The following is a 22,426-nucleotide window of genomic DNA, read 5'->3' as shown; positions in this document are numbered from 1 at the left end:
TTTATGGAAGATTTTAAGAAAAGGGTTTGTTTTGTTTACCAATGTTGAAGTCAGCTCAGAGACTAATATTCCTATTTGTGTGAGCATCATGCTTCCTAATTCCTCACACCTACAAGATTTAGCTTTTTGCTTGCTCATTGGCAACCTGCGTGGTATGGCCATTGGCGAAGCTATTCTAATAAAAGTAGTCTGGATTAAATAAACTGAAAGTTGTATTCTTCTCCCAAGTCAACAGTCCACGGCTGGTGGGCCATCTCTCTTTCCTCAGCAAGTGACTTTCAAGGGCATTTCAGTTGTCACCATTTCCCAGCCTGTTGGGAAGAGGGAAAATATAGAACAAAGCAAGCACTTAGGATGACCTGGAAATGACATACATCAAATCCGTTCACATCCCATTGACCCAAATTCCATCATAGAGCCATATCTAACCGCAGGGGAGGCTGGGAAATGTAGTCTTTATTTGACAGCCATATGCTCAACTGAGTGGATTCTATTTGTAAGAGGAAAAAAGTAAAAATTAGAAATGGATTTTAAAAATCAACTACCCAGCTGCCCCGCGGTCTGTCTTTCTGGCTATCCAAGTCACCATGGGCACCTTGTTAACCCCATGTCAAATCCATTCACCATGTGTCATATCCCAACCAGTTACTGCCTCTAGGACTAGGCTCTCTGAGTGATAACAAAGTCCGCCCCAGTTGTTGCTTCTCATGAAACGTATGAAAGGGAAGACAAGTTGTCTGGCCCTCTCACCCCCAACACACACACCCAGTGGTAGAATAGGAACAGAATAACCACACTGAAAATTCCCATTTGGAAAAAGAAAGAATGGGAAATGTAGCACGCCCATACCAATTTTCAGAAACAGCTTGGCAGGAATTATGAGGATTCCACTTGGTGAAGTTCCTTGGCTAGCCCATTGTACTTACTAAGTCTCCTTTCTGGCAGGAATTTCTTTAACAATTATACTCCATGGCCCCTGGTTTTGCCTGCAGGGAATTCTTTCCTGTCTATTACCCTCCATGACCATATCCAGGAAGCAGATTCCTGCTGATGTCAGTTTGAAGCCTGAGGGTTGCTTTAGGAATCAAACAATCATAAGCTTTTGTAAGCCAGGCTTATATCTTTGGTAATAAAATCCCATTGAAACCTTAGTAGGTTTCTTGTCTGTTTGCTTCCATCAGCCTCATGTTAAAATAACTGTATGCAAAGATTCCTTTTGGTCATAGTTTTTAAACCTACGAAATCTTATATACTAGCTGGAGTCCACTTTGGGGCCCTCTGAAACAGTTGGCTTGAGGAGAAAGGCATGATTCTCAAATTTCTGCAGTTCAATAACTCTGAGTCACAGTCCTTTCTCCTGATGTTAGGATTACAGGGCAATTGGCTTTTCCAGGCATCCGAAGCCCCAGATTGTGGTCCATCCATAAGCAGAACCTCTCTTAGCGGAATTCTTTTCCTTCCATCTTTGCAAACTGATCAATTCTCACTTGTGTTTATCTCTGTCATGTAACCTTTCTAAAAGCAACAAATGCCAACAAATATACACCAAACATTATTAGTTTTCCCAAAGAATTCCCCTACAGCTAAGACTCAGTAGGTAACTGGCCTGCTCTCCTAGTTATGGCAAGCAGCAGTTTTAACTGTTATCCATGATACAATGAGGATTACCAGCTTCCCAGCCTGCAATGTCTGCATCCTCACTTTCCATTTCTTTATATTTTTCATTTTTGTCATAACAGCGCCTTATTGCTATCAGTCTCTGTGGATATTAGGGTATAGATTATGCAACTATACAAAAGTTACTGTACTAACCAAAAGCACAGTGACTCAAATAAGATAAAAATACCTCTTCAGAGAGGATAAATATCTGCCAGGTGGTGGGAAGACTGGGGAATTATTGCTTAATGGTTACCAAGTTTCTGTTTGGGGTGTTGGAAAAGTTTTGGAAACAGATTGTGGTAATGGTTGTACAACAATGTGAATATAATTAGTGCCACTGAATTGTACACTTAAAAATAGTGAAAATGGTATATTTTATGGTATATGTGTTTAACCACAATTTTTTTTAAAAAGGTGAATGGTCTAGAGCTGGAGGTGAATGGTCCAGAGCTGGAGGACATTTCTGCCATCCTTAGTTATGTGGCTTCTAGGGTCATTGTTGTCATCTTCAATACAGCTAGCAAGACAAGCATCTATAAAGAGATGACCCAGAAATTTCACTCATCACCTCATTAACATTCCACTGTCCCATTGTGTATCATCTAGCCACAACTAGATTCAAGGAAGTCTGGGGAAAGTAGTCAGGTGACCATGTGTCCGGCAGAAACTCAGAGAATTCTAGTAGTAGAAGGAAGAATAGGGGAATAGATATTGGGAGAAAATTGGTAGTCTGGAGAGAAGGTCTGAGGAAACTGAAAAAGGTAAACGACAAACACAACCTAGTTAATTTTAGACCTTGGAGAATTATACTATGTGTTTTCTCTTATCCATGTTTCCATTCTAATGTTAAAGTAATAATAATTATAACAGATAATTACGTAGTGTTTGCTCTTGTACCAAGCACTTTTCTGTGCTCTTTACATACATTTTCATTTGAATCGCCCTATGACTTAGCTACTTTTATTATCCGTATCTTACAGATGAGAAAACTGAGGCTTAGAAAGGTTAAGGGACTTGCCAACTGTCAGACAACTGGTAAATGGTGGAGACAAATTTTGAACCCAGGTAGTCTGACTTCGATGTGTGATGTTCCTTAGAAAGAGGTCTATAAATAATTTGCTGATTTAATCATTGGGAGAAGTTTTTCTTTGACATTTATTTTTTATTTTTGTTTTTTTCAGTTTTTTTATTGGGGAACAGTGAGCTTCCCCAGGGCCCATCAGCTCCAACTCGTGTCCTTCAGTCTGGTTGTGGAGCGAGCAGCTCAGCTCCAAGTCCAGTTGCTGTTTTCAATCTTTAGTTGCATGGGGTGTAGCCCACTATCCCATGTAGGAACTGATCTGGCAACCTTGTTGTTGAGAGTTTGCGCTCTAATCAACTGAGCCCTCCGGTTGCCCTTCTGGAAGCTCACCGGCAGCTCATTGTCTTCAATCTAGTTGTGGAGGGCGCAGCTCACTGGCCCATGTGGGAATTGAACTGGCAACCCTGTTGTTTAGAGCTCGAGCTCTAACCATCTGAGCCATCCGGGTGCCCTTGACATTTATTTACCTTTCCTTTTATTGTTTAAAAAAACTATAAAGCAATATCATTATTTGCATTTTGAACACAAATCAAATACAGAAAAATGTTTGTAATAATTTAAGAAAAATCTCTGAAACATTTTTAAGTGTAGAGTTTTGTGGCATTAAGCATATCACATTGTTGTACAAACATTGCCACCATGCGTCTCCAGGCGTTTTCATCTTTCCCAACTGAAACTCCATACCCGTGACACACTAAGTCATTGTTCTCCCATTTTGTTTATCCATTGGTGAATATTTGGGTTGCTTCCACCGTTTGGCTGTTACTAACATAATGTTGCAGTGAACACAAATGTACAAATATCTGTTTGAGTCCTTGCTTCTTCTTTTTTGGGATATGTAACCAGAAGTGGAATTGCTGGATTATTTGGTAATTCTCTGTTTAACTTTTTTTTTTTGAGGACTGTTTCCACAGTAGCTGCAGCAATTTACGTTCCCATTCGCAATGCACAAAGATTTCAAATTCTCCACATCCTCGTCAACACTTGTTATTTTCTGGGTTTTTCTGAAGTGGCAAATTTTGTGTTATGAATATGTGACCACAAAATAAATTAATTAAAAGAAGAAGACTATGTTACCACAATGTAAAAAATATTTAGGTATCAATATTTGATGTAGTCCTGTCAATGAAACTAAATGCGGAATCACTATCGTCTTTAAGAATACATTTTTACTCTAAGTTTACAGTACCTAAAATTTTATTAAGACCTCATACCTAGCTCCTGAGGTTTAAAAAGTCAGTTATTTCAGAAATACAATTGGATCATGAATAAAAAAAAAAAAAAAATTCTGTAGCATTGAAATAATTTACTAGAAGTTGAGATGGTCTAAAAATATTTGACGTCTCACCAACCTAAAAATACATGTAGTAACTATTTTAAAGTTTTAGAGCTAACTAATTATTATTTTTTGTTGTTTATTACTAGGAAAACACCACGATTCTGCAACAGCTACTCCCACTTCGGGCCAAAGTGGCCAAACTACTCGGCTATAGCACACATGCTGACTTTGTCCTTGAAATGAATACTGCGAAGAGTACAAGCCATGTAACAGCTTTTCTAGGTTAGGTTCTTCTTTTTTCAGTCACTTGTATATTTCCATTTCTTTTTTTCTATGACTGTTTTGCTGCATGGTACCAACTTGACAGAGGGTCTCCGAACATAATATGCTTTTGAGGACATCCTGTTTTTCATTTAAGAGAAAGTTATTGATCACTTACTCTGTGTCAGGTAACGTGCTTGGTTCTAAGGTTTGATCATTGTTTATATTACTATTATAGTAATAGTAATGGCTTCATTCTATCTTGTATCTTTGGAATTTTTATACTAATGCCTAACAAGACATCTAGGGTCCTAACAGACAGTATTATATTAGCCCAGTGCCAATAAGTAATTGGTAGTTATAGCATGGCTACTTATGAATCCATATGAAATAAGCTGACAAATATGAAATAAGTGAAAATAAAATATATAAACAAAAAAATAAGCATTTTATATTCCAGAAGCCACTTATTATATACAAAACTAATATAAAATAATATACGTGAAAACTGTTATCTGATAACTATATTCACATTCATTTAAAAGCACTTTTTCATTAATCTTTTTAAAGTCAAGGTTCTTAGGTCTGTGACATTTAGTCATTGGTGCTCTATCACTCTTCCCCATCCCTATCTCAGTCTAGGTATCACTATTCCAATAGTCACTCTGTTTTTCTCTTTCATCTTAGTGAAAATGGTTGACTAACGTAGCCATGGTAAAGATACTGATTTTCATTGTAATTGTCTCTAATCAGAGTTCACTGAAGTATGATTTTTTTCTTAACTTTCCTCATTGACCCTTTTCAAACTTGATTCGCCTTTAACAACCAGTCAAAGTTTGTAGCCTATAACTTTGGTGTCTTTTTATTAGCTTAATTAAGATGGGTATTATTAATAATGGGTTAAAATCAGCCTTCAGCCCAAGACTTACTCCACTATGTCCTTAATGCACATACCTTGAATTATTAATATGTACACGGTCTGACAGTTAAGTTCATGAACTTGTTGCAACAATGTTGCTCACCTTTTTTGATATCATAGGAATTATTCATTATGAATTTGTACAAACTGGACAGTTAACCAAGTTTACTATTGGGAAGTGCTGAAAAGGCCGCATGAAAAAGTTAGACGAAAATGACCTGAACTTTTTGCCAACAATTCATGGCTCTTGCATCACGACAATGTACCAGCTCACACGGCACTGTCTGTGGGGGAGTTTTTAGCCAGTAAACAAGTAACTGTATTGGAACACCCTCCCTACTCACCTGATCTGGCCCCCAATGACTTGTTTCTTTACCCGAAGATAAAGGAAATATTGAAAGGAAGACATTTTGATGACATTCAGGACATCAAGGGTAATGTAATGATAGCTCTGATGGCCATTCTAGAAAAAGAGTTCCCAAATTGCTTTGAAGGGTGGACTAGGCTCTGGAGTCAGTGCATAGATTCCCAAGGAGAGGACTTTGAAGGTGACCGTAGTGATATTCAGCAATGAGGTTTGTAGCACTTTTTCTAGGATGAGTTTGCGAAATTAATTGTCCAACCTCATATGCTGGCATCAGATATGACATGAAGCAGGTGTTCCATAAATGGTAGCTATTTGTTATTATATCATTCATTCATTCATTCATGAGACATTTATGAAATAACTTCTCTCTATATTAGGCAGTGCACTAAATGGTAAGACCGTGGAAAGGAATAAGATGAGGTCTTTTCCTTATTGAATTTTCCACTGAGTGGTAACAACAGATTTGAACAGGTAATTGCCATCTAGTCTAATGCATGTTATAGGAGAGAATGGCTCAGGGAGTTAACAGATTTGGTGAGAATGTTTTCTTCAATGGTGACAGCATCTACTGAAATTTTTCCTTAATAACGACTTGATTAAGTTAATTTTTTAAAGTAGTTTTCCCTCCAATTTAAAATGGTCATATTCCCGTCTGAGTTGTCCTCTTGCTGCTCATAGTCACTTATTTTCTGACAGGCCTAATCAGAATATCTCTTCGTATCTCCTATGAGTTTCCCCCTTTCTCTTCGCAGCACGCCTCAGACTGTTACCTTCACCCCACACAGTGGGGCTGCCTCCCTAACTGCCTTGTCCCTTACAGAGCCAAACACGTTTGTCGTACATAGGAACACATTGTGAAGAATAAATAAATAATAAGAGCATATTTATTTCACCAAATACAGTGAAATAGTCAAATTAATTAAACACAGTATATAAATTGTGGTATCCATCTAAACAGAGGAATTGCTGTGTCAAAATAGATTTCTTTATAGGAATGGGGTAGTGACAACTACACCCATGGCCATCAAAGGCACTGAGCAGTTTTAGTACTGATCACAGGTCGCCTTGGGTTTATTTTCCCTGCCTTCCTGGGGAGCCTCAGCTCATTGAAGAATAATCATGCCCATGTGTTTAGTTTCACTATTGCTTTGTTCCCTGAATTGATAACACTCTTGAGTCAGAGTTCTCTGAGATAAACTTCAGCTTTGTTGATGCTGTGAGGAAGTGGCCTGGTTTGGGTGGTGCTAAAAGGAAAAGGAGCGAGGAGCCATAAAATAGATTATCTTGAAGAGAACAGCAGTGCTGTCACAATGGAGCCTGCTTTCCCTTCCCCCCTCTATCCCTCCCTCCCTGCTTCTCTGCCTCGCTTTCAGTTTATCTGTATCAAGTACTGCAAAGAAGAAAGCACCATGCCACACACGAGTGGTATGTGGGAACATGCTTGCCCCCAAGAGCAATAGATCATTGAGATTTTTCACACTTCCCTTACAGATGATTTAAGCCAGAAATTAAAACCCTTGGGTGAGGCAGAACGAGAGTTCATTTTGAATTTGAAGAAAAAGGAATGTGAAGAGAGGGGTTTTGAATATGATGGGAAAATCAATGCCTGGGATCTGCATTACTATATGACTCAGACAGAAGAACTCAAGTTCTCCATAGACCAAGACATCCTCAAGGAATACTTCCCAATCGAAGCGGTCACCCAAGGCTTGCTGAACATCTACCAGGAGTTGTTGGGACTTGCATTTGAGCAAGTGACAGATGCTCATGTGTGGAATAAAAGTGTTACACTTTACACCGTGAAGGACAAAGCCACGGGAGAAGTTTTGGGACAGTTCTACTTGGACCTCTATCCAAGGTACTGACGATCACATTGTTTGAAGGGACTTTAGGGATTTGACTCCTACCCAGACTAAAGCTCTTGTCTTCCATCGTTCTCTTCCCTGGTGCTTAGTAAAGGTATTAAAGATGTGGACTCTGAAGCCAGAATGTCTGGCTCCATCACTTACTAGGCAGGTTCTTCATGTTTCTGTGCCTCAGTTTCTTTACAGGCCTATAAAATGGGAATGCTAATCCTACCTGCTTTGTAGGGTTGTTGTAAGGATAAATGGCTAATTACGTGCAAAGCATTAATCAGAGACTACCCAGCATATGGCAAGTGCTTCATGTTAGCAGCTACCAGCAGCAGCAGCAGCAGCAGCAGCAGCAGCAGCATCTAGTTCGTGTACTGCATTTACTTCATTTAAAATTGACCCCCAGAATGTTTGTTGTTCAGGTGATGTGTCTGCCAGTATTCTGAAATCTATAGCCACTACCCCTGAGTCTTATATAGTAGGAACAGCAAAATCTTTGTAGTCAGTCAAACTTGAATTGGAATGTTTGAGTGACATAACCTCTTTGAGACTCTGTTTTCTCATCTGTAATATGGGACTGATTATCCCTTTGCAGGATTGTTTTGTGCGTTAAACTATATATGCAAATTACCAGGCTAGGTATTCAGTTAATGGTAAGAATTAAAAATATTATTATATCTGTAGCATGTGGTAACTTGGGACTCTACAGTGTTTCATCAGACAGAAAAGGATCACTTTCTCTCTAGCCTGCTTTCTAAAACAAAGCCAGTGTGTTACAGTTACTAATCCATTTTACTATAAATATGCCAAAGGATATTACGGTATTTATCTAGTTCAGTAGCAATAACAAGTTTGAAATTCAGACTTTGGGTGACATCAGGTAGCTGATTGCAAAAAGGCTAGAAAACTGTTGTTCAGACAGTGGGCAGAGATATCTTATCCCAATGCTCTATGGACTTTCTTGCACTTCTGAGATGAGCTAAAAATAAACCCATGTCAAATGTAGATAGGTAGGTCTATTTTTAATTGAAAAGTGTCAGCATACAGTTTTAAGCCAAGAACTTTTTCAGGGGTTAATCCTTCAACATTGGAGCTTCTTATAACTGTCTCCATATTCTCTTCCCTTGTCAAAGATAGTTCTTGCCACCCCATCCTGCTATCTCTCTGCCAAGAGATAATTGGTTTCTTTGAGATCTGGCCGTTGCTACCAGCAGTCTGGTATGGGGACCAGAGGACGATCTTTTGTGAGAGTGATGACAAGTGACCTACTTAATATTCACTTCCTGTCACCTTACATGCTTGCTTCCTAAAGGATTAAGTTGGGTTTTGGGGGTTTGTTTGTTTGTTTGTTTGTTTGTTTTTGTCTAACTCAAAAAAAGAATACATGGAATAGATTCAGGAACAGACCATTTTTTATATCACATTTCAATTTTCACTAATCAAATACTAAGATTCTCAAACAAAACAAAAACACTCTGAGGGTTCCAACATAAGATGCCAGCTAAGGACATTCTTTAAAATCACCAGCATTTTATTTTTAAAAATGTAAAAAAGCATAATCTCAGAATAAGGAATCCTTTGAAGTTAAATAAATCAAGTTTATTTTTTTTAAAGAAAGGTAAAAACCCCTCAATGTCACTGATTTTTTTTTTTTAATTGGTAGGAAGTCTTAGATTTTAAGCGATTCTTAGATTTTTTTTTTTTTAATTCTCCAAATATTTTTGGAAGAAAATGCAGCTGTTGTTTCTCCAACACAGTAGCACCCATATTACTCTCAAATCAAGAATAATTTTGTTGCCTTTCATAATATACCAAGAGGTATAAAATGTAACAGGTTAAACACCTCCCAGATTACTTTAGTTTTCCTAGGTTAAAAATAAGATTTGTAGATCTGTTTACTTGTTTACACATTTCCAGCTAACTCCATGAAATCATTCCAGAAACACTGATGGGCCCATTGAACAACCCAAGGTTGGGCTGCCTGAAATTTTTATCAAATTGAGAGTATGGTGTCGGCGTACATATCCTCTCCTCTGCCTTTCCTCTGTCTGCCTTCCCTTTCAACGTCCCTGCTTTCTCCTAGCTCAGCCTTGGCATGGTTCTGGTTTGTTTGTTTGTTTCTTTGTTTGTTTGTTTAAAATAGATTTTATTTCTTAGAGTAGTTTTAGGTTCACAGCAAAATTGAGCATGAAGTATAGAGATTTCCCATATATCCCGGACCCACACATGCATAGCTTCCCCTATTATCAACATCCGCTACCAAAGTGGTACATTTGTTACAATTGATAACCTACATTGACACATTATTATTACCAAAAGGTCATGGTTTACATACGGTTCATTCTTGATGTACATTCTGTGAGTTTGGACAAATTATAATGATACGTATCTAGCATTATAGTATCATGCAGAGTAGTTTCACTACCCTAAAAATCATCTGTGGTCTACCTCCCTCTCTCCCCACCCCACCCCCACCCCCAATCCCTGGAAACTACTGATCTTTTTACTTTGTCCATAGTTTCACCTTTTCTGGAAAGTCAGATAGTTGCAATCATACAGTATCTAGACTTTTAAGATTGGCCTCTTTCACTTAGTAATATGCAGGTAAGGTTCCTCCGTGTCTTTTTATGGCTTGATAGCTGGTTTCTTTTTAGCACTGAATAAATTCCATTTCCTGGATGTACCACAGTTTATTCTATTCATCTACTGTAGGGCATCTTGATTACTTCCAAGTTTTCGCAACTATGAATAAAACTGCTGTAAACATCTGTGTGCAGATTGTTGTTTGGACATAAATTTCCAACTCCTCTGGGTAAATACCAAGGAGCACAGTTGTTGGTTCATACGGTGAGAGTATGTTTAATGTTGTAAGAAACCGCCAAACTGTCTTCCAGAGTGGCTGTACCATTTTACATTCCTACCAGCAGTGGATGAAAGTTCCTGTTCCTCCACATCCTCACCAGTATTTGGTGTTGTCGGTGTTGTATAAGTATGGAGTGGTATCACATTGTATTTTAATTTGCATGGTCCTGATGATATTTGAACATCTTTTCATATACTTATTTTTTTTCAATTGAGTTGTTTTCTTATTGTGGAGTTGTAAGAGTTATTTTATTTATCTGATACATCTTTTGCAAATATTTTCTCCCAGTCTGTGGCTTGTCTTCTCTTTCTTGATGGTATCTGTCTCAGAGCAGAAATTTTTCATTTTAATTAAGTTCAGCTTTTGAGTCCTTCATGGATCGTCCCTTCAGTGTTGCATCTAAAAAATCATCACAAAACCATTTAGATTTAGAAAGTCATTTAGATTTGCTCACACACACACACACACACGTATATGTACATATATATGAAATTTTATAGTATTGTATTTTACATATAGGTCATTTGAGTTAATTTTTGTGAAGGATATAAAAAGTCTGTGTCTAGACACATTTTTTAATTTTTTTATTTTTTTTTTTGCATGCAGATATCTAGTTGTTCCAGCACCATTTGTTTAAAAAACTATCTGTGTTTCTTTGTATGGCCTTTGCTCCTCTGTAAAAGAGCAGTGGACTATGTGGATCTGTTTCTGGGATCTCTATTCCGCTCTGTTGATCTATTGTCTCGTCTTTTGCCAACACCACACTGTCTTGATTACTGTAGCTTTATAGTTAGTGTCCAAGTCTGGGAGTGTCAGTTCTCTCTGATTTTGTTCTTTTCCTTCAATATTGAGTTGTCTGTTTTGAGTCTTTTGCTTCTCCTGAGAAACTTTGGACTCAATTTGTCCCTATCTACAAAATAACATGCTGGGATTTTGATTGGGACCGCATTGAATTTACAGATGAAGTTGGGAAGAACTGACATGTTGCTAATATTGAATCTTCCTCTCCATGAACGTGAAATATGCATTTATTCGTTGATGTCATTCATCAGAGTTTTGTAGTTTTCCTCACATAGATCTTGTACATATTTCGTTAGATTTATATCTGTAAATGTTTCATTTTGGGGGGTGCTAGTGTAAATGGTAATGTGTTCTTAATTTCCAATTCCACTTGTTCATTGCCAGTATATAGGAAAGTGATTGACTTTTGTATGTTAACCAGGCATCCTGCAGCATCGCTGTAGTCACTTATCAGTTTCAAGAATTTTTGTTGATTCTTCTGGATTTTCTACAGACAGTCATGTCATCTGCAAACAAGAACAGTTTCACTTCTTCCTTCCCAATCTGTATGCCTTTTATTTTATTTTCTTGTGTTATTAGCTAGAACTTCCAGTATGATTTTGAAAATGAGTTGTGAGAGGTGACATCCTCTAGAACCTTTAACAATGAACAATTTTAAGTATTTGAAATCCTTTGCCTGACAGCTCCAGCATCTTTGTCGTGTCTGAGTCTGTTTTCTTGTGTTTTTTTGCCTCTTGACATCTCTGTGTGCCTCACAATTTTTTTTTTTTTTTTTTTTTGGAAGCCAGACGTCTTATATAAGACAGTAAAGACTGAGGTAAATAGTTTTAAAACCTGAAAATGGACACATAATTACTTCTTCTAAGCCTTTGATGTGTGTTTGATTCAATCTATTTAGTAGTTGAGTTGGGTTTGAGATTTGTTGTTGCTGTGATTAACTTCAATGCACCTAAAGCTTCACATTCCTATAGCTCGTGTTTCGGATGGAAGCTGGTTTGCCTGAGTTTTTCTCAGTGTTTGTTCCACCATCAGTTTTAGGTCTTTCCTTTGTGCTGTGCTTCAGAGCAGGTCTCTTTTCATGCTCTTGCTCCTCTCTCAGCAGTAGACGATTATTTGTTACTAGATGCTCACTGCTCTGGTTTGGAAGAGGGCATTCTCGTTGCGCTGATGAAGCGTCACTCTTAGGTAAGGTTTGGGTCTTAGGACTCAGTGATCCTACCCGACCCTTAGAGGTAGGTCTGGGCCTACAGTGTATTTTTGCTCTCCCTTCAGGTGTAGTGGGTTTTTTCTGTTTCCTTCGCCCAGTGGTAGCAGATCTTCACCAGTGCTCTTAAAGGCAACAGAGTTTGTTGTCCTTCGTCCAGAAGTTTAAGGCTTTTGTTCCGTGGAAGAGAAGGTGAAAGGGCCTAGGCAATGCTTTATGTCTTTAGGACAGCAGCTGCCCCTTCTCCCAGGCCTGGTCAGGACTGATGCTTCCTGAGGGCTCTCATCCTTCTCCCAGTCTTTTTGCCTCATCCAGTGAGATCTCAGAGAGGACCTTGTAAAAGGATGCAGAATTTCCCTATCTACAGCTTCTGGCGGTTCCTGATTTTTGCTGGTCCACCATTAGCCTTTAGCAGTTTGTTAAAAGTTTTTCTTAGTAGTGTCTGCAGTATCTGCCTCAGGTAAATAAAGTCATTTTTAAAAAATACTTGCTTTCTTCTTTCCTCTCCCTCCTTGGAGATACTTGTCTTAGACTATAGATTAATTGATTGCCCTTCAACTTCTGCTTTCAGATGCCTTCAGGACAAGTTGTGATTTGCGGATTGTCCAGCGTGTTATTGTTGTAAGGATAGGAGCAATGCCCTTTCTAGCTTTATACATCATAATAGATACCTGGAAAAAGACTAGGGATTTTTTTTTGTATGTTTGTTTGTTTGTTTGTTTGTTTTTTAACTTGAATAGCATCATCAGGAAAAGACCCAAGAGTAATAAGAGTCACCAAGAAAGATACGACAGAAATATATATACAAACCAAACTAAAAAATCCACCTCAAACGTGGAAGTACTGTTAGAGACTCCTAGAAAAAAAAAAAAAGAAGGGAGCCCACTCCTAAATAAAGTCTAATGGCCCATAGCTTTTGGAGAGACCATCACTGATACCACATTGTCCAAAGTAGACAACTTTATAGTATAATTTATGCTTTTCCCAGGCTAACTAAAAGCATTCTGTTTCCAAAAGGCTTGTGTAGTTTATCAAAGGAGCTCATTTAATTGTGAATATTGATTCCTTCCTTCGTGAACAATAAGGAACAACCTTATTATACAGAATTTAGTTTTCATCAATTCTGTTTTTAAGGAATAACTACCTGGTGACTCAAATTGTATCTTTCATCTCAGATTTGCTTCAACACTAGTTAGTGTTCAGTGATACCACCTTTGAAGAAGAAAACCAGGAACTCATTAAAGTAAGTTGGGCGTGCAGCTGTGTACAAGGTGTGGCCTATATTCTTAATCCCGACATTAAAATTTTTCAACAAAAGAAACTTTGGAGATGTAACTCATGTGAAGTGATAGTCGGATATTTGCTTTAGTTTTTCCATTTGAACAAAATGTTGACCTAGGTTCTAAAAGGGGAATTAAATGTTTCAAAGCATCTTCTATCAAACATGTAGCAAATATGACCTAATGACTGAGAGAGTCCCGGGCAATGTTGTTGCTGCGGAAGGATGTTCACATCTCACGAACTCCGCTTCTGGTTCCTAGGGAAGGGAAATACAACCATGCAGCCTGCTTTGGCCTCCAGCCTGGCTGCCTCCTCCCGGACGGGAGCCGCATGATGTCTGTGGCCGCCCTTGTGGTGAACTTCTCACAGCCTCTAGCAGATCGTCCCTCTCTCCTGAGGCACGATGAGGTGAGGACTTACTTCCATGAATTTGGTCATGTCATGCATCAGATTTGTGCACAGGTGAGTGATTTGGGGTGGTAAACCTGCCAATTGCTTTTCCAGATTTTCCCCCCCACTGTGGTCAGGTTTCTCTTCTTAACATGTTTTTTCAGAAACTGAAAGTTTCAGAAATTTCATAAGCCTTCTGCAAAAGCACAAAACTTTTCTTGTGTCCTCTTTCACAACATATTTTTTTACTTAGAGGTTAATCCACTGATGAAAGAGCTTCGTTAAATACCACCCTATGGAAAAGGAAGCAGACTATCATTAAGGAAGGGTTACAAATACTCTGCTTTTTTTCTTTTACTTCTTTTCCATGGGAATTTGGTATAAGCTTCACAGATAAACTGTGCTGTAATCTCTCTCTTCTGCTTGTTAATGCTTTTAGTTGAATGATTTTCAACTACCTCAGACGCCTTACTTCTTTTTTAATAATAAATATTTTATAATACCTTTCTTTACTAGCCTCAAATTAAAATCATAGGTAATATAACCATGGAGAAAATTTGCCAGGGATAGGGTGGGTGAGTGTGTGCATGTGTGTGCGTGTAATGGATTGCAACAGATTTTTCTTTATTTCTGAAAATGAAAAGTACATTTATTCTCAACTTTGAAACACAGTCTAGTAAAATAGACCCAAACTATTCTAGGATAAACCATATGAAGTTGCTAAAATTTAATTGTTATTGACATATGAAAACATCTAGCTCTGTAGTTCAACCTAACATTTATTTAAAAACTGATAAATGTAGGGAAAGTTTTCCAGATCTGAAATCTCTGTGCATCTCTAAAACTAAACTTTTAAAAAATAACTTTGTATTAGCATAATCTTAGGTTTACAGGAAAGTTACAAAGTAGTGCAAAAATTGCCCATGTACCTCTTATCCCTCTTCCCCGACTGTTAGTATCTTACTGTAGTACGTTTGTCACAAGCAAGTAGCCAAAATTGGTGCAGTACGGCAAACTAAACGCTACACTTTATTTGTATTTTGCTAGTTTTTCCCTAACAGCCTTTCTCTAGAGAATTTCTTTTTAAATTGATGTAATGTCCTCACTGAACATAAAAGAAAGAAATTTTTTACGGTTTTCAAATGGTAATGCTTTGGCATGACTGTGTAGTAAGACGTAATGAAGTATTCACGGATTTGTACCGTGTGTGAATTGTCCTGGATCCGGCAGCAAAACACTACAGACTAATGTAAGTGCTTTGTGTTCTTACTCAAGTCCAAGAATGGCATTGCCATTTTCTTAGTTCATGTTGCTAAAACAGAATACCATAGACTGGGTGGCTGATAAATAACAGACATTTCTCACAGTTCTGGAGGTTGAAAGTCCAAGATCAAGGTGCTAGCAGATTTGGCATCTGGTGAGGACCTGCTTTATGGTTCAGAGATGGTGCCTTCCTACTGTGTTCTTCACATGGTAGAATAAATGAGGGCTCTCCATGGGACCCCTTTTGTAAGGGCACTAATCCCATTCGTGAGGGCCCCACCTTCAAGACCTAATCACCTCCCAAAAGCCTCACCTCCTACCATCACACTGAGGGTTAGATTTCAACATATGAATTATGGGGGTGGGGGGGAAGGGACACAAACATTCAGTCAAAAGCACCAGTGGTGACATGATTTTCCAAAATGGTGAACACCTCTTGGGAAACTTCCAAATAAAAAAGTAATCTTACGTTGATTTACAGAGTTGATCCCAACAGTTAGTGACTTGAAAATTAAAAGTGTGTAAAAAGTATTTTTGCAAAAATATGTGCAATGGAGTTAGTTTCGAGGTTCTCTTAATTATAGGCTTTTCATTTATTTGAATGTCTAGCAGGACATATGAATGACATGCAGAATATGGGACAGTTTTTGTTGTCCTAACATGTGCAGTTCAGTCCTGGACATCCAGCATCCCTAGCCCCCAGAGTAGCTTCTAATCATTGTAATAGCCGAAAATGTCCCCACTCATTTCCAAAATACTACTATCACCTTTGTTAAAAAAAAGCCTGTTAGTTCTTTAAACATTTTATCTTTACATCATGGAGCTTCCATGTGTTATTTTAAAAAATGGGAATTGGATATGAATCTGTTCAGATAATTAAGTCCTGATATACTGATGTAACCGTTTCTACCCTCTCTTTAATCCAAGGAAAAGAAATCTTTCAGGATAACCTAAATTTTCTTTCTTAGATAATTTTCATTCTCACAGCAATAGGATTCCTGAAATACTTATTTTCCATCAGTATCCTTGCTATGGTTGACGTTTTCTTAATTAAGATAAACCTAGTTTATATTTTTCTAAAATATTTTTATGAATGAAAGTCAAATAATTTTCTTAATTTCAGACTTATGGGATATTTCTTAGATTATCCAAGATCTAGTAATGAATTTATACATAGATAAATAATGGCCTGCTTTTAGAATGTGGACTTAACTTTTTGGGATCTAAGGACCCTTTGAAAATCTGATTTAAACTGTGGCTACCTCTTCCAGAAAAATGTACATACACTCGTACAGGCAGATTTACATGGAATTCCAGAGGACTCACAGAGCCCTTGAAGCTGAGACCGTAATGAATTCCAAGTTAAGAAGTCCTGGGTTATAGCAGTTTTCCCCGTATTTGGATATTGATTATCAGCTAATGATGTCACGAGGACATAATTTGGTATCTTAATCACATTTAGTAACAGTGACCCTCAAATTAGGTTTTCAGTACTCTTGATACGTGTTCTTGTTTTCAGACACAGTCCTAGTATAACCTTAATAGCATATGCTTATCATATGTTCCACAGTACAGTTCTCCATGACTCTGTGTTATTCTCATTATTTTGTATATTACCTTTGATCCTTTGTGATAGCCACCTTGGTACTGGAAAATACTATCTTTGTACTATGTCATTTTAGAACTGTTTTACTCATGACTCTATTATAAATAAATACATATATATTTCACTCATTAGTTTGGTGTCTTGACAAAGTAGACCATATTCAAGTCTTAGAGTTTGCCTCATTCATGAACACACATGTATCACAGAGATGAACAGTGTTTTAGTACCATCCCTTGCTTGGTCATCTCTGCACAAGGTGATCTTTGAAAAATCTCTTATTTGTCTGTTAATTTTTTCAAATGTCCTGTAACATTTTAAGAACTAAAGGTAATCATACCTGGAACCAGTGGTCACTACTTTTGTCTTAAAATAGGCATAGATCTATATATTTGCAGCTTTATAATAATTTCAAAACCTTGTTTACTGACCGAAACTGGATAGTAGTGAGTAAGGAGTTTAATAGCATCCATGTTCAGTAATACTTGTGACTCACCTAGGAAATACATAGCGAGTGAAAAAGTTGCCATACATATGCGTATTTAGTAGATGGCTTCCATATATCGCAGCTCAGGGTTTGAATTCTCCACTGGGGCACCTTGCAACTGTGATAACCAGAAAAGCTCATTGGAGCTTGTCACAGTGGTGTTTAAATGTGTCGGCAGGAACATCCAGATTTCACACATATAGATGCGCTAGTTCAGTATGCCTGCCATGTCTCTCAGGGGGCGTTTCATTCATGTTCTCGTGTGTGCACTACAGGGAAGGTAATTTTGAAGATAGCCATCAACATGTCTTATCTCTAGTGGCTGTTCCTGTTTCGTGGCTTTATTGTGGTTTCGCCTCTCAGTCATCACTGGCCTTTTGAACTTGGGTAGAAAAGAAAGAGTCTTGTTAGTTAACAGCCTCCATTGTGATGCCTGTGTTGGATTGTGCCTGCAGAGCCGTAATCAGTTTTGGACTGTTAGAGATTATTTTAAAGCAACACGTTAGCATCACCATAAAGCCTTAGTAATTAAAAATGAAAGGGCTGTAAAAAAAAAAAAATCAATGAAAGAGATGGAGGACAGAAAAACTTCAAATTATGTGATTTCAAATAATCTGTTAATTTTGTCAAAAGACTAATAGAGCATCGTGTCTGCTATAAATATGTTGAGTTAGATCCTGTTATAAATAAATATATCCCAGAGCAGTCAGGAAGGCACCCTGGTGCGATGACAAGAGAACTAGATTAAAAATCATTCGTGTATTGGTGGGTCTGGCTGTGTGACCTGTGGCAAGTTATTCGACCTCCTTGAACCATCTCATTTTTCTTATTCATAAAATGAGGATAACAACAGTTCTCATACCTACTTCTCTGGGCTGCTGGTGAGACTAAATAGTGTGTGAAAAGGTACTTGGGAAAGCATAAAGTGCCATACATATTTGAAGTATTCTTGTAACTGTGCTTATATGTAATTCAACCCTCCAGGGATCAATAAGTAGCACACAAGTCATAATTTAAGAGAGGAACACATTGCCATAAGGCAAAGTACTGTCATTTAAGAAAATTCACAAATGCTGCCTACCTTCAGGGGATTTGGGTAAAGGTCTGTGGAAGATGTTTGGAAACCATCAGGTTTGTGTTTGTTTTTATTTTGTTTTAATGATTGCTGCCTACTTAGAAGGTGATTCCTGAAGCTTGAGCAGAATAAACAGTTTAGAGTAAAGTAAGTCCTCACTTAACATCTTCCACAGCTTCTGCAACTTTAAGAGAAATGATATATAATGAAACCAATTTTACCAAGGCTAACTGATATAAACAAGAGTTAAGTTCCTATGGCATCTTATCAATGTTATAACAAAACCATGCTGAACAAAATAATGGCGTTATGTGAGGACCTGCTGTATTGGGGTTGGTGGGAGCTTTGAAGAGAAATGCGGGTATGTTTATCATCAGCATTAACATCAAAGAGTAGATACTTGGAGGAAGCAGGACAGGTTTGGTCAGACCAGCCAAAACCACACCTGGTCAGGCAAACTGGCAAGGCTAAGAATAAATAACAGCAGCCAAGATGTACGGAGCGCTTTCCATATGCCTGGGACTCCATTCCGTGCCTTACATTCATTCATTAGTTTTGTCCTTACAGTGTCCTCTGAAGTAGATTTACCAATCTGTTTCCATTATTATACTATTATTTTTCCCCATTTCCAAATGGGAAAAACTGAAGCTTAGAAAGGTTCAATGATTTGTCCAGAGTCTGCCCATCGTGCTCGTCACGACTCTTGTCTATAACCATTCTTAGCCCTCTCAATCCATGCACTGGAGACACTAGTACTCTGTCCTGTGGCCTGCATTTGGTAGATGGATTTTTTTCTTCTAAGTTTCTTAAATGGCATTCCATCTAAATCAAGCTCATGCAAGCTTATGTGGAGTAAGTGAGTGTAGCGAGTTCCACGTATCCCTCAGTATAAGCTGACCTCTTTGGTTTCAGCCCCGATAATACAGTAAACATCTACCCACAATCTTGGAGCCTCTGCTCTCTACCCCCAACCCTGTATGCTGTTATAGTTTCCAGGGTCAGTGTTAGAGGGGAATTCTTTAAGGATCTCATTTTTATTTTATTTATTTGTGTTTATTTGTTTATATATAATACATACACAGCGTATGTACGTAGAATAAATGCTAAAGTCAATGCTAAAGTCACAAAACCAATATGATGATCTATGCATTGTTTATTTCTGTTTGGGGACAAGGTATTTCTTTCATTTACTTACTGTATTTTTAACTTTTTTTAATAATTAGAAAAATATTTTTAAAAGAGAAAGAAATGTTTAGTTGATTTCTTAGAGACAGAGTTATTGATCATCTAGTGCGTCTGACATGTTACCCTAGATATGGTAGGATAGGGTTCAAAAGCAAAAAAAGATACTGAATGTTGAGTTTAGTTTGAAGACATGAAATGTAAAAATTTTAAAATTAAAAACAGTGTTATTAAGTAAAATGCTGCAAATATTTATTAAATATTGAAAGAAGACAGAGTAAGTAGTGAGGTGGTGCTGAGTTGGAGGCTGAGAGGTCAGGTCAAGTATGATAATATTGAAGTTTGAGTCCTATAGAAGCATTCTCCTCATAGCTTCATTCGTTTCACAAATATTTGTTGACCATCTACAACTTTCTGGGCAGATGCTGGATTTTGGAGATGCAGTGGTGAATAAGGCATGCATACTCCCCAACCTTCTTCGCATTAGAGTTTGAATAAGACTTTTATTTCTTTTCATCTGAAAAGAAGCAATTTCTATATAAGAAGTAGTAGTCAGGAAGGTATAGCCCGTTTGAGGGTAAGTGTATGAAGGTGCAGTGTTCAAGACTCCGGCGGATTCTGTGTTGTTTCACATGTCTTTAGAATGATGGTGGTGATACTGACCTGTTGAACTGTAAGACTGTTGTGAAACTTAATAAGAATGTTAACTGTGTTATTCAGGTTCTCTCTATTACTATTATTACTTCCGGTGATAATTCCAGGCATATGTGACGTGGAAACGATGACCTTTAACCCTCTATTTATGACAAAGCCTAGGAGACAGTAGCACTTTTCTTTTTTTAATGCCTTGTTATATAAACTTTCCCATCATCCCTGGATTTAAGGGTAGATTAGACAGGTCAGGATGTGGAATGACTGCAAAGAAATCAATAGGGGTTCACCTCAGACAGCCAAGGTCAGTCCTCCTGAGACCTGTTCATTTTCCTAAACACAATACACTTACAGATTTCAGCAAATGCCTTTTCTTTGAGTTGGGATTTGCTATCATGAAAATAACACTTTAGTTGTAACTAGTAAATGCAACTGGCCTCTTAATTAGAAAAAGCCCATAGGACTTTGGTCTTTAAATACAACAAAAGCTCACATGAGTTTTTGAGCTGTAGTTTATATAACGTTTGCTCCAGCTCTCACTGTGTTGTATGAATTAAGAAGTTACTCTCTGCAGCACCGAGTCATCTTTTATAAAAATCTATAACAGAGTATATTTTAGGCATCCTATTGCCTGTATAAAAAGATAATGAAGAAAAATCTCATCGTTTTACACAACTTTCTTCCTCTCAAGAACGTCTAACCAAATAGGAATCCAAGTTGATATTGTTTTCTAAGCTTTTGTTGTCAAAATATTTCCTGCAGCAAAATGCCCTAAAACTTTTTGAAGTGTCACCTGCAAAATCACTTGTTAATTTACTTCATGTTTATTTTACACTACTGTGCTTTATCTGGGAAGTATATTAGCATCGATAGTTACTATGCCTCACAAGCTGCTATATTCAATACCTTGAAATTGTTCAGATTGAAAACTATATCAAGTATTTTTTTAGGGTTCTTTGGAATCTACAGTTTAAAGCTGGGGAGGGGTATTTGCTGGCTAGTCCACAATGAGTAATAAGCCACAGGCAAGCTGTTCTGCCTTTCAGGCCCCCAGAGGCTGCTGGGTCCTAAGACTTGCCCAGGGTTTCTGTGTAGACAAGGCAGTGGCTGACTGTGGATTCCTTTCTCTTTAAAATTTAGCTGTTTGCTGGAAATCTAGCTTTTGAATTTTGTAGGTTCTTTGTCCTCCTCATTTGAAACATATTTAAATGATATTGCCCAGAGGGCATACAGAGAAACAGAGCATGACTAACTTTCGGGAAATTAGTAAGCAGTAGAGTTATTTTTAGCTTTTACTCCTTGCAAACATTTCCTTTTGTTCTTTGGAAGACATTGTTGATTTGTTCATTCACTTGCTCTGCTCTCTCTCCTACTACAAGATGACTTAAATAGCATAAGTCCTCTCTTCTCTACTCTGAGTGTCATAACTGTGTTAATTCTTATTTTATTCAATTTTAACTCATGAGTTATTCATTTGTTTGTTTTTTTTCTAGCTTCTGAAACACTCCCTCCCCCACCACCAAACACACACACACACACACACACACATATGCATTTTCTTGTTATTTGGGATTGGTTTTCCCCCTCATCTGCAAACACTGCCTGAAAAATACACAAGCAGAGTATGCAAAATTTATATTTTTGTGAAAATATTGTAATTGATGGTGTGATTTTGCTTTTATTTTTTCTGTTAGTATTTATTTTAAAACAGTAATCTTTAGAAAATCATGCACTTTGTATTACAGAATCCCAAGTCTAGGATAGATGGTTACCAAGGCTGGTTTTTACACCTCAACCTCATGTTTGGACTTTGAAAAATCTTCCAGTACATAGAGGAAGTCAGATTTCTACAGAAACACACGGAAACCACATTTTTACTCTTCACATAGAGGCAAATTTGATATAAGACTTTTCTACTTTAGATCCCTTCCTAGAGTATTTAGTCACTTTGTAACAATGTAATTTAACATTTTCTTTTACTTTTTTTTTCTTTTCATTTTTCTATAAGATGGAGAGGCATTATAGCATTTGAGGTTAAAATTGTGGGTTCTGGAGTCAGACCACATGGTTTCAAATCCTACTTCTACTTTAATCTAGGTGTGCCTCAATTTCCTTATATCAAAAATAGAGATTACAGTATTTACTGAATAAATTGTTTTGGTATTTAAATCAGGTGATCCATGTAAAGGATCTAGCATAATGCTTGA

At 37.5% G+C, this 22,426-nt stretch overlaps 1 protein-coding gene across 9 annotated transcripts in view; it reads left to right on the top strand.

Annotated features, from left to right (window-relative positions):
- Positions 1–22,426, top strand: part of NLN (neurolysin) — a 90,122-nt gene that overhangs the window by 52,990 nt on the left and 14,706 nt on the right. For 7 of the 9 annotated variants that reach the window (XM_074328892.1, XM_074328891.1, XM_019743911.2 and 4 more), the window contains 3 exons: positions 4,166–4,301; positions 7,058–7,424; positions 13,829–14,030. In XM_074328892.1, the coding sequence (XP_074184993.1) occupies positions 4,166–4,301; positions 7,058–7,424; positions 13,829–14,030 (705 nt within the window). The remainder of the gene's footprint in view (positions 1–4,165; positions 4,302–7,057; positions 7,425–13,828; positions 14,031–22,426) is intronic. The other 2 variants (XM_074328894.1, XM_074328889.1) reach the window with 1 other exon arrangement.

The sequence above is a fragment of the Rhinolophus sinicus genome, linkage group LG03 (assembly GCF_036562045.2).
Source record: "Rhinolophus sinicus isolate RSC01 linkage group LG03, ASM3656204v1, whole genome shotgun sequence".
Lineage (NCBI taxonomy): Eukaryota > Metazoa > Chordata > Mammalia > Chiroptera > Rhinolophidae > Rhinolophus > Rhinolophus sinicus.
This window is presented reverse-complemented; position numbering and strand designations above follow the sequence as displayed.